Below are 19,342 nucleotides of genomic sequence, written 5' to 3'. Positions count from 1 at the left end.
GATGACTGATGAACAAATTCAGTTGAGAGCATTTCCTTTTTCTCTCAAAGATGCAGCAAAGGATTGGTTTTACTATCTTCCCCCAGGTAGCATAACAACTTGGGCAGATTTAAAGAAGTGTTTCCTTGAGAAGTACTATCCAGCCACTATTTCTGCAAGCCTTAAGAAAGCTATCAGCAATGTGGATCAGAAGGAAGATGAATCCTTGTATGAGTATTGGGAGAGATTTAAGAGATTGTGTGCTAGTTGTCCTTACCATGGGTATTCCGATCAAGACCTCATCCTATACTTCTATGGAGGTCTAACTGATGATGACTTGAGGATGGTGAATGCAGCAAGTGGTGGAGGGCTAGTGAATAAGACTCCAGGAGATGCAACTAGGTTGATTGCAGAGCTAGCAGAAAATTCTAAGCAATTCAGTCAGAGAACTCCCACGCGCCGGGTGAATTTAGCAAATTCGAATACAACTGAGTTAGAGAGTCAAGTAGCTGATTTGACTTCTATGATGCGTGAGTTCATGGTGAACTCAAGGAATCCACAGCAACTGAATGCTTGTGGTTTATGCACCTCCATGGGACATCCCACTGATGCATGTCCTCAATTACAAGAGGAGCAGAATGAGCAGGCCAATGCAATGGGTTTCCAAGGGCAAGGTCCTCAGAGAAGATATGATCCATATTCAAATACATACAATCCAGGATGGAGGGATCATCCAAATTTGAGATATGGGAATTCCCAGGGGAACCAACAACAACAGCAAAATGCTCAAGGCCAGCAGCAATATCAGCAATATAGGGCACCATTAGCCAAACCTCAAGGCCAAAGCTCAAATTCGAGTAATATGTCAACTGACGAAATGATTAGATCACTAACTTCTAATGTTTCTACTATGCAGCAAAACATGGTGCAATTCCAGCAAGAAACCAAATCCAGTATTCAGAATTTGGAAAGTCAAGTGAGCCAAATTTCAAGTGCAGTGAGCAGACTTGAAGCTAAAGATTCAGGAAAACTTCCATCTCAAACGGAGTTGAATCCTAAGCAACAAGCCAACGCTATTACATTGAGGAGTGGCAAGGAGCTGAAAGAGACTGAAATTGCAACCAAGAGGGCTGAAGAGTTGATTGGAGCTGAAGAGAAGGAAGTGGAACATGAAGCTGTAGCAAATCCTCCCACTTTTCCATCTTATGAACCCACACCACCTTTTCCTGAAGCTTTGAAAGAAACAAAGAGGTATGAGAAAGACAAAGACATCTATGAAACATTCAGCAAGTGTGAGGTAAACATTCCCCTTTTGAATTTAATAAAAAGTGTTCCTCGATTTGCTAAATTTTTGAAAGAACTGTGTACTATAAAGAGGAAGCACAGGTTAGGAGGGAAGGAAAAAGTGAAAGTGAGTGCTCATGTTTCTGCAGTTTTCCAAAAGAAACTTCCTGAAAAATGCAGTGATCCTGGTATGTTTACTGTTCCAGTTACAATAGGGGACACCACTTTTCATAGAGCTATGTTGGATTTGGGTGCATCAATTAATGTTATTCCATATTCCCTGTTCAAATCTTTGGAACTTGGACCTTTACATGAAACCGAGGTAGTGATTCAATTAGCTGATAGGTCAAATGTTTACCCTAAGGGAGTGGTGGAAGATGTGCTTGTGAAAGTTGATGAACTAATTTTTCCTGCTGACTTTTATGTGCTTGATATGGAACATGATAGACAAGCAGTTCCCATCTTGTTAGGAAGACCCTTCTTGAAAACTTCTAGGACTAAAATTGATGTTTTTACTGGTTCTTTAACTATGGAGTTTGATGGGCAAGAAATTGTGTATAACATCTATAATTCCATGAAATATCCTGTTGACACTCATTCTTTGTGTTCCATTGATATCATTGATCCTATAGTGCAGGATGTCTTCGATGTTGAGGGCGAGGATGCGCTCCTCACTTCCATTTCTAATGATTTATCTGCTGATTGTTTGGATATCCCTTTGCCTAATAGTGTGCAGATGATGGTAGCAGAGTTGAATAGCCATTCCAAGCTCCCACTTAGACCACCAGGTTCGACACCTACCCCATTGACAGTGCCTACTGATAAACTCTTACCTTCTGTTTTGCAGGCACCCCAGGTGGAGCTAAAACCACTTCCTGATCATTTGAAATATGTGTTCCTTGGTCAGAACGATACTTAACCTGTTATAATTTCAAGCAAATTGACCAAGGAGCAAGAGGACAAGTTGGTGACACTGCTGAAAGAGCACAAGTTAGCTATTGGATGGACCATTGCAGACATTAAGGGAATAAGTCCATCCACTTGCATGCATCGTATTCTGCTAGAACATGATGCCAAACCTGTGAGGCAACCTCAGCGTCGCCTGAATCCTCCCATGATGGAAGTGGTAAAGAAGGAGATCATAAAATTATTGCAAGTAGGAATGATATTTCCTATATCTGATAGTAAATGGGTCAGTCCTACGCAGGTGGTTCCCAAGAAAAGTGGTGTGACTGTGGTAGAAAATCAACAGGGTGAAATGGTTCCTATTAGAGTTCAAAATGGTTGGCGAGTTTGCATTGATTATCGTAGGTTGAATGCAGTAACTAGGAAAGACCATTTCCCTTTACCTTTTATTGACCAAATGATCGAAAGACTTGCAGGGAAATCTTATTACTGTTTCCTTGATGGGTATTCTGGGTACTTTCAAGTGCCCATTGCACCTGAAGATCAAGAGAAGACAACTTTTACATGTCCTTTTGGCACATTTGCGTATCGACGTATGCCTTTTGGACTATGTAATGCACCTGCAACCTTTCAGCGATGCATGATGAGCATCTTTTCTGAGTTCGTTGAGCATTTCATGGAAGTATTTATGGATGATTTCACTGTTTATGGTGATTCTTTTGATAAATGCTTGCATCACTTATCTATGGTCCTTAAAAGATGTATTGACTCTAACCTCGTCCTAAATTCTGAGAAATGTCATTTTATGGTCCAACAGGGCATTGTGTTAGGTCATGTAGTCTCTTCTAGAGGTATTAAGGTTGATAAGGCTAAGATTGATACTATTCAGTCTCTTCCTTATCCTACTAATGTGCGTGAAGTGCGTTCTTTTCTTGGCCATGCAGGTTTCTATCGTAGGTTCATTGAGGGATTCTCAAAGCTTGCGAATGCTATGTGCAAATTGCTGCAGAAAGATGTGAAATTCCACTTTGATGATGATTGCAAGAAGGCTTTCGACGAATTGAAGGCTAAGCTCATTTCTGCCCCTATCACTCAAGCCCCAGATTGGTCTCTACCATTTGAGATAATGTGTGATGCGAGTGATTATGCAGTTGGAGCTGTGTTAGGCCAGAAAGTAGGGAGGGCATCTCATGTGATCTATTATGCCTCAATGACCCTCAATTCAGCCCAACAAAACTACACTACCACAGAAAAAGAGTTGTTAGCTGTAGTATTTGCTCTAGAAAAGTTTCGATCTTATTTGCTTGGTACTAAAGTAATTGTTTTCACTGATCATGCAGCTCTTCGCCACTTGATGACGAAGAAAGAAGCCAAACCAAGACTAATAAGATGGATTCTGCTCTTATGTGAGTTTGAGTTGGAAATCAAGGACAAGATAGGCGCGGAAAATCTAGTTGTTGATCATTTGAGTCGTTTGTCCCATATTGTTGATCAACCATCATTTCCATACCAATTCCTAGGAGAATTTCCGGATGAATCTTTATTTGCTCTTAAGGATTTGCGGCCTTGGTTTGCTAACATTGTGAATTTTCTTGTTTCTCAACAGTTTCCTCCAGGTTTCACAAAGTCTCAAAAGGACAAGCTTCGAAATGATGCGAAGTACTATGCATGGGATGATCCATACTTGTGGAAGTTTTGCTCCGATCAAATCATTCGCAGATGCATTCCCGAAAATGAGGTGATCCCTATTCTCACCTTCTGTCATTCTCATTCTTGTGGCGGACACTTTGGAGCCAAACGCACAGCAAGAAAGGTTCTCGACTGTGGTTTTTACTGGCCAAGTTTGTTTCGAGATTCCTATGGATTTTGTAAATCTTGTGATAATTTCCAGAGAGTAGGTAACATTTCCGAGAAAAGTGAAATGCCCCAATCCTCTTTACTATATTGTGAAATATTTGATGTTTGGGGTATAGATTTCATGGGACCATTCCCTATTTCTCACGGTTTTACTTATATACTTCTTGCTTGTGATTATGTGTCGAAGTGGGTGGAAGCAATACCCACTAGGACTGACGATTCTAAAGTGGTTTCAGGTTTTATCAAATCTTACATATTTTCTAGGTTTTGAATCCCGAGGGCGTTGATAAGTGACCGAGGAACGCACTTTTGCAACCATACAGTGGGTGCTATGTTGAGGAAGTACTCCGTTCACCACAAAATCTCCACGACTTATCACCCACAAACCAATGGGCAAGCCGAGGTGTCCAATAGAGAGGTGAAGTCAATTGTGCAAGAAAACGGTGAATCCGGATAGGAAGGATTGGAGTTTGAGGTTGGAGGATGCTCTATGGGCGTACCGCACCGCATACAAAACACCTATCGGGATGTCCCTTTACCGCCTTATCTTCGGAAAACCGTGCCATCTTCCGGTTGAGCTTGAGCATAAAGCATATTGGGCGGTTAAGTCATTTAACATGCAATTGGATGAAGCGGGTGAACATCGGAAATTGCAACTCCAAGAACTAGAGGAGATCCGGCTTGAGTCCTATGAGAATGCCGATACTTATAAAGCAAAGACCAAGCTATGGCATGATCGAATGATCACGCGGAAGGAGTTCAAAGTCGGTGACAAAGTACTCCTATATCAATCCCGACTTAAATTATTTCCGGGAAAACTTCGGTCCCGTTGGGAGGGCCCTTTTCAAGTGGTGAACGTATATCCGCATGGAGCAGTTGAAATTCAAAGCCTCGAGACCGATAAGGTTTCAAAGTCAACGGACAAAGGCTCAAACCCTACTTCGAGGGTTTCAAAACCGAGAACGTGGAGAGCATCGATCTCTACGAGCCATCAATGGAGTAGCGAAGTGGGATGAGCCGCGTCGAGCCAACGACGTAAAACAAAGGCGCTAATCGGGAGGCAACCCGATCGAAAACTCTTCCCCATTTCTTTTCGTAGTTTATTTTTTTTTTAATTTTTCTTGTGATGTGAAGAGTGTTTTTGTTGTTTCTATGTAGGTGGAGGCCTCGGGAGCATCTTTTATGCCCGAAACACAGCAAAAACAAGCTGAAACAGAGCCAAAGGGGACATTCCCTGCTGAAGCCGCTGGCAGCTGCTCTGCAGCCGCTGGCAGCTGCTTTGCAGCCGCTACCAGCGGGTCTTCAGGCAGCCCAAAAACCCCAGGCTCTGTCCCAGCCGCTGGTAGCTGCTGCAGAGCCGCTACCAACGGCACCCCCCCCCCCTCAAAAAAAAAAAAAAAAAAAAAAAGAAATCAGTATCAGCCGCTGCCAGCGGGCCTCAAGCCGCTACTAGCGGCTCCACCAGCCTCCCCGATTTTTTTTCCCCCTTATTTCCCCCTTTCCAACTTCTACCTTCATTACTCCTTTCGTAAACCCCAATTCCCACAAACCCTTACTCCTTTTCTCCTCCTTCTCTCTATTCTTTCATCCCCTTACTCCAATTGCACCAATCTCCCTTTCCCAAGTCCTTGCCTTTTACCCACTCCTCAATTCCCATCACAATTACAACCTAGATTTTCCATTTTCTCTTGATTTCAAGTTTGACATTGAGTTGGTTGTGCAGTTGTGCAAGTTGAATTTCTCGTAATTGAAAGTGAAGGTAAAGGTACAAGCATACAATTAGAGTCATGGGTGGGGATAACAAGAGGTCTAAGGCATCCTCTCCATCAAGACCCCCAAGGGGCAAGAAGCAAGGTGCTTCTTCTAGTCAAGGTGAGGCACCTCCATTGCCTCGAGGGGATGGATTCATGGGTGTGCGGTTGAATTCCAAGGAGAAGGGGATATGGACTAAGCTTCAACAACCACGACGAACGGTGCAATGCACCAAGTTTTTTGACTTAGAAGCTTTGCAAGAGCTAGGCATGGAGGAAGTAGTGCGGCTCTTGCTACGGAAAGTGGGTCTGGAGAATTTCATGACCAAATGCGCCCCCACCTATGTCAGGTATACCTATGAATTCCTTTCAACTCTTACTAAAGGACGTGATCAAATATCCTTTAATTTGAATAATAGGAATTATGTTATGTCTTATGATGATATGCGAATGGCATTTGGTTGGGATGCACCCCCATTGGTGAACCATTGGGGTGATTATACCACGTACTCGTCCCGAACATTTTGGAGGGCTATAACTGGTTGTGAAGTTGACCCTCATGGTGATCATAGCTTCAAGATCACTCACCCATGCCTTAGACTCGTTCATAGGTTTATTTCGTCCACCATACTATGTCAAGGAGAAGCTACTAAGGTTCCCAAGGCTACATTATCTTATTTGTGGGCGATGACCCCTGAGGGTGTCGGCACCCCCAATTGGGTCGATATTTTTGTAGATAGTTGTCTGAAACTGCGGTCAAATTCAAGTGGCCACATTAGCATGGGTGGTATGGTCTCCCTGCTCGCTTGTTATTTAAATGTTCCACCCCCCGCAGATCTTGTGCCAGTAGATTCGACGTACCTAACTTATAACATCATGACTCTGGTCAAGATTGGTTTGTTATCGCGTTCCCCCGTCGTCGGTAGTTATTTCTGGCGATACGGACCACAGGGTTTGAACTATTTAAGAATTCCTCGTCCCGAGGGACGAGCATTACCTTTTGGCCCTGCTGCCGCAGACTTTTTCCTTGCGCCCGACCCGGATGTTGCCCCCTATTTGGGAGATGCCGAAGTGATAATTGAGAACATGGGGGAGGAAAATCCCGATGTTCAAATGGGCGGGGAGTATGTGGATGAAGAAGGGGGTGAGGATGCTGCTGAAGTGCGGCATGATGATTGGCCTCACTGGAGGGCTGATGTAGATGATAGACTAGAGGAGGTGTGCGATGGGATGCAAGAGCTGCTTGCATATCAGAGAAGCATGAGTCGGTTTTATACCGCTCAATATCCACAGTATGAGCCCCCAACTGAGGCGTTCATGGATCACCTGGCATCCCGTGCTTTGCGTCGTTCCGAGAGGCGTGCTTCTCGGGGTGATGCCGGCTCTTCTAGCTCTGGAGGTCCCTCTCATTGAGATGGTAACGATTTTCTTCCTTTTCCCTTACTTTTGGTTTCATTGTAGTTGTTCTTGCATCGAGGACAATGCCTCATTTAAGTAGGGGGGGAAGCTTTTCATTGCATATTTTTTGAAATTTTGTATAGTTATCTAGATTTCATGTTTTGTATAACTATCTTAATTGTGGTTCAATGAAAAAAAAAATGCAAAAAGAAAAAGAAAAAAGAAAAAAAATTGAAAAAAAAAGAAAGAAAAAGAAAAAGAAACCCGCTAAGCCGAAAACCTGAAAAGGCGGCTTAGGCAAAAATGGGGGCCCGGTTAGGTTGAAAACCCGAAAGGGCGACCTAAGCAAAAAAGTGGCTAATGAGTGGGTGAGAAAGTGAGATTTGGAAAAAGATGAGAGGCTAGGATGAAAACCCGAAAGGGCTCCTAGGCAAAATGAGAGAAGAGAGAGAAAAATTCGTGAATTTGCGCATCCATTTGCCGGAGTCGGTGTCATAAGGGGAGGAGAAATATGGAGGTGTCGGGTAGGTCTCATCTTGATGTTTTCGGGAGATAGTTGAAGTTCGGGAGAAGTGTTGATCATGCTTAGAAAGCTAGAGTTATTTTTCTTGACTTTTGAGTGTGGAAGTGTTTTCTTGTGTGGACTTTTGGTTTAGTTGAGTCTTGTTTGCCCAATTTTATCAAAAGTTTCATGTGGTAGGATAGTTGAGAATATCTATGCTCTTGGCTATGTGCTTGTTGTTCTAGGTTGGTTTTGGGGGATGAGTTGAATGTAAAAAAAAAAATGAAAAAGGGAGTTTGTGAAGTGAGAAGGCGGTTAGTTGGTGGTTGCTAGGATGTCTTCTTGAGTTTGAATGCGTAGAGCTTGTTCGGTTCCGCCATCTTCTGTTTTGAACCTTAACGGGGAGATGTGTTCTATTCTCTAAGTTTACTCGAGGGCGAGTAAAGGTTCAAGTATGGGGGAATTTGATAATCCGTCTTATCAAGGGTTGAGAGAAGAGTTTTAGGGTGTGTTTTGATGTTGTGCATGAGTTTTTAATAGCTTTTGTGAGTTTCGGGCAGTGATCTCACTTGTGTGCAAAAGCCGGGATTTATAGGTGTTAGTGAGTGAGTTCGGGAACTAATGAGGAGGATTATAGAGTATGGACCTTAGCTCGTGATTTGAGAAGCGTGATGGAGCTTGGAAGAGCAAGGGAGAAAGCTTGAGTAAAGGTGAAGCAAAGCTAGAAGAAAGAGCAAAGAAGACAGCAGAAGACAGCAGAACCGCTGCCAGGGCCGCTGGCAGCTGGCCAGAGCCGCTGGCAGCGGGTCAGCCAGAGAGGACGAAGTGTTTTGCTGCTTTAGCCGCTGCCAGCGGGTCCCGAGCAGCTGGCAGCGGGTCTTCCAGATTTCGGGGCCTGTTTTGGTTATTTTTCAGCAGTTTGCTTTGTCTTGGCTCGTGTTTTGTATTTATTTATTATTTTTATTATTGTTTGATATTATTTAAGTATGGAAACATATATATAGTCTATTTTTATGAAGAGTTAAAGAAGAGGTTAATTAGGAGAATTAAGTTAGAGAGAAGTAAAAGTTTTCTAGGGTTCTTGGCAAATTTCAAAAATCTTTGTTTTTGAATTAGAATCCATGGAAGCTTAATCTTCCGGATTCTTGGTTAAAGATTGAAGCTTTTGGCTACGAATTGTGAGATTTCTCTTCTCTTTATTATCTATTGAATGTTTATTATTCCTTTGAATTATTTCATGATTTGCTTTAATCAATTGCTAGGTTAGAATTGTTAGATTCGCTTGCATCTAATTAATCTTTCCAAAGTAGCAACTTTGGGTTATGAATGCATGCTTTTGATTGATAACTTAAAGAGGGAATAATATTATTGAAGAAATTAGACCGCTTGTGTTAATTTATACAATCCTTGTTGATTTCTCCGTTTATGTTCTTCTTGTGGATGATTTAGAGCGCTTGTCTTAAATTATACATTAGAAAGGGTTAGAAAGGAGCGCTTTGCTATTTCTAACTAGCTTATGAGAATTTAGAATTTAGAATTCTACAACAAGGTGTTAAATAGTGTTTGATTGAAGAGGCTTCTATGATCAATTTGTATGTTCAATTGTGGATTTCGCATAACCAAGACCGTTATTCTCATTGATCGCATACTATTTACGTTCATTGTTCTGATTTAGTTTAATTGTCACCATTGCTTGTCAAAACCCCCTTGTTACTTAGATTACTACGTTCCTAGAGTAATTCCACTTAGGTTTGCAGTTATTAGTCCCTTTTTCCCTGTGGATTCGAACTCGACTCCCCTAACTACGTTTATTTGCAGTTAGCTTAGTTGTGATATTTTTGGTTGCATACGACTGAGGCACACCACTCTACGACGCCGATATTTCGCCGATCTACGAGAATGTTGAAAAATAAAGTGGCCGCACCCGTAAAGGGTTTCCTTCGTATCCTTTCTTAAGGAATCAGGCCAAGTGTAGCTCTCTTGAGTATCCTACTCAAGTAATTATGGGTAGTATTTCTTAAGTTGGTCATGATTTGTCATGTTTGATAATTCATTGCCATCCATATCAGTTAGTTTTGCTGCACCTCCTGACAGGATTGTTTTGACAATGTAGGGTCCGGACCAATTAGGTTTAAATTTTCCCCTTGGATCTAAAACATTTTTCCTTAATGCTTTCAACACCAAGCCTCCTACTTTGATGTTTCTTGTCTTGACCTTCTTATTAAAATGCCTAGCCATGCGAGTTCGATAACACTTAGTGTGATGCAGAGCTTCTAGTCGTTTCTCATCGAGTAGAATTAATTCTTCAAATCTTGCCCTAGTCCATTCGACTTCATCGAGTTTACTCTCTAACGCAATGCATAGCGATGGTATTTCTAGTTCGACAGGTTCTACGACATCCATTCCATATACCAAGGAAAATGGCGTATTTCCTGTTGATGTGCGAATTGACGTGCGGTGACCCCACAATGCGAAGTGAAGCTTGTTAGGCCAATCCTTATAATTTTCCGTCATTTTCTCGATGATAGTCTTTAGGTTTTTATTCGGTGCCTCGACTGCTCCATTTTCTTGAGGCCTATAAGGGGAAGAATGATGATTTAGAATGTCGTATTTTTGTAGCAATTCTTCACATTCGGCTTGAAAGTGAGTTCCATTATCACTTATCATTTCATGTGGGACTCCGTATCGACAAATAATATTTCTTTCGACAAAGAGTGCTACATGTTTTGCAGTGAGTTTAGCGTATGATTGCGCTTCGACCCACTTTGTGAAGTAATCAATCGCTACTAAGATATATTCGTGGCCTCCTGTTCCTGGGGGAGTGATTTTTCCGATGATGTCGATTCCCCATGTAGAGAATGGCCATGGCGATGTGTAGGTGTAGAGCAAGGATGGACTTAGGATTATTCGTGGCACTTAGGGCATCTTTTTACATACTGGTGTCAATCCCTATTCATTGTAGTCCAATAATATCCTTCTCGCATTATTTTTTGGACTAGCATTTTACCGTTTATATGTGTGCCACATATTCCTTCGTGAACTATCCTCATTGTTCTTTGTGCATCCTTTTTTCCTACACATAAGAGAGCTCGACCCTTAGGTACCCTTTTATGTAGCTCGTTGTCTATGAGTACATATTGGGAAGCCAAAAGCCTTAACGCTCGTTTTGCTCTTTTGTAAGCATGGGGAGGGTAGTCTCCTTTGGTGACTTAATTGAGCATATCCGTTTACCACGGTTTTTCTTCCTCTTCTTCTTCGCCTTGGACTACTTCGTCGTCTTCTATAGCCTGGATGTATGCCGGTTTGTGCCTTTTTTCTATGGTTAGAGGCATTTGCTCGATTTCCGTGGGAATCCTAACCATTGAGGCTAGTCTCGCCAAGGCATCAGCAAATTGATTTTCTTCCCTAGGTAGATATGTGTATTCTACCTTCTCTAATTGATCGGTAAGAGTTTGCAGATAGGTTAGGTAAGGGGCTAGCTTTCGCTCCTTACTTTCCACCTTTTAGATATCTGATTGATGATCAAAGAAGAGTCTCCGAATATCCTTAACTTTTTTACTACCAATGCCAAAGCTTTTTCAAGGCCTACCACGCATGCTTCATATTCATCAGCATTGTTGGTAACGTCGAAATCTAGCTTTATGGAGATTGGGACATGCTCTTCTTTAGGTGATACTAGCAATACTCCAACGCCACATCCCTTTTTGTTTGAGGCTCCGTCGAAGTATAAGGTCCAAGTATCATCTTCAGTGACCATTAAGTCTTCATTTGGAAATTCATTATCTTGTATTGGCGTTGAGTCTTCTATTGGGAAGTCTGCTAGAAAGTCTGACACCACGGATCCTTTGATAGCTTTTTGTGGCACGAACCTTACGTCAAACTGAGCTAGATTGACTATCCATCTTGATATGCTTCCATTGAGTATAGATTTCTCGAATAGATACTTGACTGGATCTAATCGGGAGACTACGAAGACGGTATGCACTAGCATGTAATGTCTTAACTTGGTTGTGGCCCACACCAAGGCGAGGCACAACTTCTCGAGTGGTGTATAACGTGATTCGTATTCGAGCATCTTCTTGCTTAGGTAGTAGATTGCATTCTCTTTGCCTTCTACTTCTTGTGCTAGCATAGCTCCCATTGTCTCTTTGGTAACCGTCAAATATAACCTAAGAGGTATTCCGGGAAGTGCTGGTGCTAATACGGGAGGATTTGCGAGATAGGCTTTGATCTTTTCAAAGGCTTTTTTACACTCGTCATCCCATATTACTGGTACATTCTTCTTGAGATTTTTGAAGATTGGTTCACATATTGTCGTCAATTTTGATATGAACCTACTGATGTATTGCAACCGGCCAATAAATCCTCGAATCTGTTTCTCAGTCTTGGGCGGTGGCATTGACATGATTGCTTTGATTTTGGTTGGGTCTACCTCTATTCCTCTAGAGCTTATGACATATCACAAAAGCTTGCCTGAGGTGACTCCAAAAGCACACTTAGATGGATTCAACCTCATATTATATTTCCTTAACCTTTCGAAAAATTTACTTAAGGCTACTTGATGGCGTGGACAGTCTTTTGATTTTACTATCATGTCGTCGACATATACCTCGACTTCTTTATGCATCATGTCATGGAGTAAGGCAGTCATTGCACGTTGGTAAGTAGCACCCGCGTTTTTCAACCCAAATAGCATTACCGTGTAGCAGTAAGTGCCCCATTGTGTTATAAAAGTTGTTTTCTCCATGTCTTCTTCTGCCATGAGAATGTGGTTGTAACCTGCGTACCCATCCATGAACGAGAGGAGCGCGTGATTTTCCGTGTTATCTACCAGAATATCGGTGTGTGGCAAAGGGAAGTCGTTCTTTAGACTTGCCTTATTTAGATCTCGATATTCGACACACATTCTTACCCTTCCGTCTTTCTTCGGAACTGGGACGACGTTGGCGACCAATTCGGGGTATTTGGATACCTTGATGAAACCTGCAGTTATTTGTTTTTGAACTTCTTCTTATATTTTAAGAGCTACGTCGGGTTTCATTCGACGTAACATTTGTTTTACAGGTTTCATTCCTTAAATTAGTGGTATAGTGTGTTGAGATATTTCTTTATTAATGCCTGGCATATCTTCGTATGACCAAGCAAATACATCGATAAATTCTTTAAGTAAACTAATTAAATCGGTTCTTTCTTGTTTATTCAGCGTTAATCCGATTTTAACTTCTCTTTTATGGGTTGAATCATTTGAGATATCAACCGTTTCAGTTTCTTCAATTACCGATGTTTTCTTTTCGAGTTTTTCCATTGCTTTAATAATTTCTTTGTCTTTTTCATTGTTAATTAAGCAATGCTCGTCATCTTGGGTTAGAGAAGAACACGAGAAATAAGGAGGAGAAATATTATTATACTATGAGATCATTACATCAAAGAGTGATATGTCCTCAGGGACTTGATTACTAACTATTCTAGGAGAAGAAATAGGAGGGGGAGGTGCTACTACTAAAGACTTAGAAGACTCTAAGAGGAAAGACTCTGACTAAGACTCTGACTCAGACGACTCTTCAAACATCGGCCCTTGCCTTGTCGTGATGTATATCTTCCTTCTACTTGGAGTAGTCACTTTGATAGTCTTGCGCCACCCTTGTAGTGATCCTTCAGCTGGAGTGATTAGCTTTGAGGGATCAAAGCTTTTGCTTTGTAGGACTGTTTGAATGAGCGAGGAGTTATCCTCTTTATAGGTTGGCTCATTCTTTTCTCGCCCAAAAAGTAATCCCATGACGTTAAAGTCAAAGCATGGGGGTGCTTTCTCCTTGTGGACAGGAGTTGGTATTTCATCAGTGAAGTAGCAATCCAAGAAAATCTCAAATCCCGGTTGTCTTATGTCGTTTATAACAAATGGCTCGGGAAATTCATGGCATGGATAGTTCTCTCCTTCTTTTATAAATTGAACATTAAGTGTAAGAGGGTACTGATCCATCGGGATTGCTTTCTTTTGAATGTGAGCGTCCCTACGTGCCTTTGACTTTTCCTGGGCTTGCTTGAAATCTTTCCGAGTCGGTTCGAAACCAAGTCCGAAAGTGTCTAACTTGGGGAGGCCAGGTGACTCCAGCGATTTCGCCATTCCTTTCTTCTTTCCTAGGGTCATCCCAAGAAAATGTCCTTGTTTCTTCAGCATGGCATTTACAATTATGTTGGAATGGGGGTCATGGCAAAGAGGGGTCCTTTCATCCTCCTGGATTAAGGAGACTTCTTCGTTAAAGCCCCATAGATCTACATCATCCTCGTCGTGCTCCACTTTAATGATTGGATTCTCTATAGATTTGATCCTCATAGGCGAAGCATCGATGGTGATAGGAATTCCGCCAACTATAGCTTTTACTTGTTGGTGGAGAGACGAAGGGACGGCCTTTAGGTCATGAAGCCAAGGGCGTCCCAACAGAAAATTGAACGAAGCTTTAATATCTACTACTTGGAAAGTAGTAGCGTGTCCTATTCCTCCTGCCGTTACATTCAGGGTAATTTTGCCAAGAGCTTGACGACGAGTGTTGTCATAGGCCCTTATTCCTTGTGTAGACGGAGTTAAGTCTTCGTCCCTTATGCCTAGCATCCTCGCATTTCTAAGTTGACAGACGTTGATGGACGATCCATTGTCTACAAGAGTCATAGGAACATTCATCCTCTTGCAAACTACTGTGAGGTTTAATGTCTTGTAATGTTTGTCACCTTCCGGGGGTAAATCCTTGTCAGAAAAGGGGATCAAATTAATTGGACTAGCAAGATCACTTGTGAGGAAGTTGGCTAGTCCCTCAGGAGTAGTGTCAGAATCTATCCCAATTTTATCTAAGGCATTCATTACAGCCAACCTATGTTCTCGAGATGTTGCCAAAAGATTCCATACGTTCATCTCGGCTTTTGTCTTCTTAAACTTCTTAACAATATCATTGTCTTAAATGATAGGTATGGGAACTGGTTATGTGGTTGGCATAGGTTGTGTTGAAACGGGAGGTTGCATTCTCCCGGATCTTGTGAGGACGTCTATTGATGAGTCTTCTTCAGCCCAAACGTCATTCGTGGCGTACGACCCATAAGGTGGAGATCCTATTATGTCTTTTAGATAGACATCTTCTTCATCACTGTCCCGAACTCTATTGATGGTTGCATCATCTTCTTGTTGCACTTGGACTAGTTTCTTTTCATCAATCATTTTCTGAATTAAATCCTTGAATTTGAAACAGTTTTCTATGGTATGACCTCCTGATTATTGATGATACTGACAGTAATACCTATCTGTCCTTTTCAATGATTCGAATGGTCTCGGTTCGAGAGGTTTGATCTCGCCACTCTCGGAAAGCGTTTTGAACATTTGTGCATATGGGATCCCAATTGGAGTATATATTCTATTACTCTTCTTGGGTTTTTCAATGACTTGTAATGAAAAATGCTTTGCCTCATAAGTCTTTCCCTTGCTAGCTAGGGGTAATGAGATTTTATTAGCTTCCACGAGATCTTGAATAAGGTTTTGAAACCTGTAGCATTCATTTGTGTTATGGCCGTTTCCTCGATGGTACTTGCAATAGGATTTGGGATCCCACCTTGGAGATCGCTTTTCTAGTGTTGGATCCTCTGTTGGACCAATAGGTTTGATTAGTCCTTGATCATAGAGGTAATCAAAAGTAGCATCATAGGTCATTCCTATGGGTGTGAATTCTCTTTTAGGTTTATCTTTCAGAAGTGGAACCTCGTCATACTTCTTTTGGGGTTCCTTTATAGCTTTGACAGCTTCACGTAGTAAATGCGATACCTCCATCATAGACAGTGTGAGCAATTGTATATCTTCCTTACTTGCCGGTTCTGGAAGGTTATCTTTGACATCAAAGAAGGTTTCCTCCTCCTTTTCTGTGGCATAGATTTCTTTGACAGGTCTAATGAGACACGAGGGGTCAACCTCGTTTTCCTCATCAGAGATGGCCAAGGCATGAGCGAGAGCTGGATTATCAATGCTTGGCTTTTTACCGGCAGGGGGCAACGACAGCTTGTTGTTGTCAATCAAGTCTTGGATAGCTTCCTTATGCTTCTAAAAGTTTTTGGTGAGATGGCCCCTACCTTGGTGGTACTTACAGTGTGCATTGGGTTCCAATTAGCCGACGTCTTTTCGACTGGTGGGTCTCCAAATGGTCCAATAGGAGTTATAAGACCTTTTGCATTTAATCGATCAAATGCGGTGTCATAACTCATGCCAATAAGAGTAAAGTTTCTCCTAAATGGTTTCTTTTGTCCTTGATTATTCATAGCAAGGACTTCTCCTAAATTAAAAGTGCTAATATTGTTTGAGTGGGTGGTTTTGGAAGAAGAAGTATTGTCGTTCTTCTTTCCTTTCCAGCCACTGTTGGAGTTATTGTTGGCAGCTTTTAACTTAGCCAGGTCATCTTCAATGTTGATTCCAATGTCATAGACAACCTTACAGACTCTTTTTCACTTGGTACCTCAATCATCTTAGCTGAGGTTTCCTTCCATTTGTTAAAGAAAGAGGTGAAGCCTTCGTTCTCAATCTGTTTGAGGATCTAAAGTTCCCTATGGTCAGTCTCAACCTGAATGTTGCACTTGTACCTATCAACGAAAGCGTTTGCTATGGAATCCCAGGTAGAGATCTTTTCTTTCTCAAGAGAAAAGAACCATTGTTGGCAAACGGTCTCGAGAGATAGTGAGAACAGAGAAGGGAAAACTTTCTTATCAATACCCTTAATACTTATTATTGATCCGAATGCTCTTAAATGAAAATAAGGGTTATCAATTGCTCTAAATTTTGGGATGTCGTTGGCATTGAACTTCTGAGGAATAAGATAATTGTCCACCGAGACCCCTTGTGATGTAAGCCCTTGAAATTTTAGTCGCTAGATAGCTTGCTTAAACTCTCTTGCATGAGGTCCATCTGTTGTTGCTTCACGGGATCATCGATCTTGAGTGCTAGGAGCTTCAGTGTCTCAGTCACAGTAACAAGTTGGTTCCTAAGCTCGTTGACTTCTTCTTGTGTTGCCATTATAGTCTCATCTTTCCTCTTAAGAGCTATGGGTTTGTCGAAAAGTTGGACTTGTACAAAAAGGTTGTCTTTGATTAACCGTCCTTCCTTTCTTGACCACGCGCTGTAATTTAAACCATTTTGCATTTTAATTACTTGACTCGAATCAACTTGACTTTACGGTTTATTTTAAGGAGGAAAAAAATAAAAATGAAAAATAAAAAATGGGTGCATATTTTTGGCAAAAATAATGTACATATTTTTAGGGAACTAAGTATAGTTTTTTTTTTTTTTTAAATTGGAGGATTAATATCCGACTTACTCCCCTAAAAAAAATGACGGAAAAAATGCGCACAAAATACCCTCTTAAACATGGTCAAAGTATGTGTATTGGTGTGTGCGTTGAGTGTGAGTGACATGCTTAGACTCTTGTGTAAGACCATGGGACTTAGTGCCTAAACTCGATGAATGACTCAACCAAGTACTATTGAAAGCAAAACTTAACCGAATTAATTAGCAAACTGATTAATTATATACTAGGTGACGACTCAACTAATAATCCGAACAGTCGGCCAAACAACAGAACTGGCGTCACACTGTGTAGCTTGGCACCAAACGATAGAGTTGTCGCCAGGCGCCACACTGTGAGTGTGGCGCTACATCTCAGACTTTGGCGCCAATAATGTAGCTTTGGTCTAGGACTGTTTTCGGTGTTATTAGTCAACTGGGGTATGCCTAAAGTCATACTAGGTCAGTTCTGACTAAAATATTAGACTTTATTGACTCAAATTAATTAATTAATTAATTATTTAGGCAAAGTTCTTTAAGTCATTAATTTATTTAATCTCAACACAAGTCAAACAAACAGTTAAGAGAAACATAAAATATATGCACAACAAATAATGCACAATTAGTCAAGTAGGCACAATATGATGCAATGAGTTTGCAACCTGACCATGGCTCTAGTTCTCTAAAGTTCGGGATATGGTTTAGTCAAAGAGGGTCCATGGTAATTGTCCGGAAGCACCGCGCGGAAGCCTAACCGTGAAGGGTTGGCGCAAGTGGATGGGACACCGCGAGCTTTGGATAAAACTCGCTTCCATGGTTTGGTGAATTCAACATTCTCGGATGTACCCTTTATTGCACAGAGCGTTCAATCAGGTAGATGGAGCATGAATTCCCAGAGGGTTATGTCCATATGTAGAACACATATGGGTTTCAGAAAAGTGAAAAAAAATTCAATCCGGAAGTAGGATCGAGCAAACAATACGAAAAACCGGTCGAAATTAGAAAGCATATTTCTGGCTCGGTATTGGGAAAAATTGGCGCCAGCAAACATAGACTGGCGCCAATGCTGGCGTCTGGCGCTACGGTGATAATGTGGCGCCAATGCTCTGGCCCCTGGCGCTACTTCCCACATGCCTCAGCAGCTTTCTATGCTCGATAAAATTTTCCAGTTTCGCGCGGTGTTTTTTCGGTCCTAGTTGTGAAAGATATTTCTCAAATTTCCTACGTGTAAAATCCTATATTTTTAACTCATTACGGATGCTATTTCCAATGAGATCTTTTTTTATGCATATGACAATAATGTTAATCAAAATTACGCACATGAAATACTTAGAACGTTTCAAGTCTCGTCCACACATTCTAAATCATTGCCGAAACAAATTCAGGAATTAAAATAGAAATCCTCCCCAGTGGAGTCGCCAAAAACTATAGGGAATAAATTTCAAGCGTTAACCCCCTAGCTTGAACCCCACTGTGATCATACACTAAAGTACGGTGGCGTCCAAAAGGAAAGAAGATAAAGCAAAAGAGTCGCCAACAAGTTTTAGGAACTTGTAAACCGTTCACAGGGTGAAAGTTACACCCCTTAACGATCCCAGAGATCGTCAACTCCATAAGGTCTAGAACCAAATAAGGGTTCGGGGATGAAGGTACAAATCCAACCTAAAAGAGATTGAACCTGCCCTATTAATAGGCCTCTACTTTATTCTGATCGTATTCATGTGCGCTTTTTAATTAACATGCAATCAATATGATTAACCCTAAACATGTTTATCTATTTTGGTTGTATATTAATGCACAAATAGAACTATTATTGGCGATCACTTGAAATTATAATCAAATTAACCCTAAACAAGATTATTAGTTATCTTATATAAGCGTGATTACAAATACCAATTCCCTTTAAACATGCATAAAAGGTGTGATCAAGCAATAACAATAAGTATCATCAAGCAACATAATAAATTATAATAATAAATATAATCTTGATCATAAAATTATATCAATGAAATAATCATCATCATAATAATAATAATAATAACAATAATAATAATCGTCATATTCAAAGAATAATCATCAAAACAATGATGATAATAACATTCATAATCATCATGAATAATTATAACAATTATAATCATAATCATGTTCATGTTAATATTAAAGCATAGTAATAGCAAGATCCTAGGCATGATACTAACAAGATTAATAACAAACCCTAGCATGTCACTAAGCAATAAAAATCAAATCTTTAACCCTAACATGATACTAAAAATCATAAATATTAGGAAGAACATAGGAAGCATCGTAACAATCATATTTAATATTAAAGTTACCCTAGACATGATACTAGGAATATCATAA

General features: G+C 40.9%; 1 protein-coding gene across 1 annotated transcript; it reads left to right on the top strand.

The window, feature by feature from the left end:
* Window positions 1–322: 322 nt before the first annotated feature.
* On the top strand, window positions 323–2,182 carry LOC110702363. Its single transcript, XM_021880068.1, has 2 exons — window positions 323–484; window positions 1,355–2,182. Exons 1-2 carry the CDS (start codon window positions 323–325, stop codon window positions 2,180–2,182), a joined length of 990 nt encoding a protein of 329 aa, XP_021735760.1.
* Window positions 2,183–19,342: the final 17,160 nt, after the last annotated feature.

This window comes from Chenopodium quinoa, unplaced genomic scaffold, assembly GCF_001683475.1.
Source record: "Chenopodium quinoa cultivar QQ74 unplaced genomic scaffold, ASM168347v1, whole genome shotgun sequence".
Taxonomy (NCBI): Eukaryota; Viridiplantae; Streptophyta; class Magnoliopsida; order Caryophyllales; family Amaranthaceae; genus Chenopodium; species Chenopodium quinoa.
Note: the sequence above shows the minus strand (reverse complement) of the source record. Positions and strands in the feature narration are given on the sequence as shown.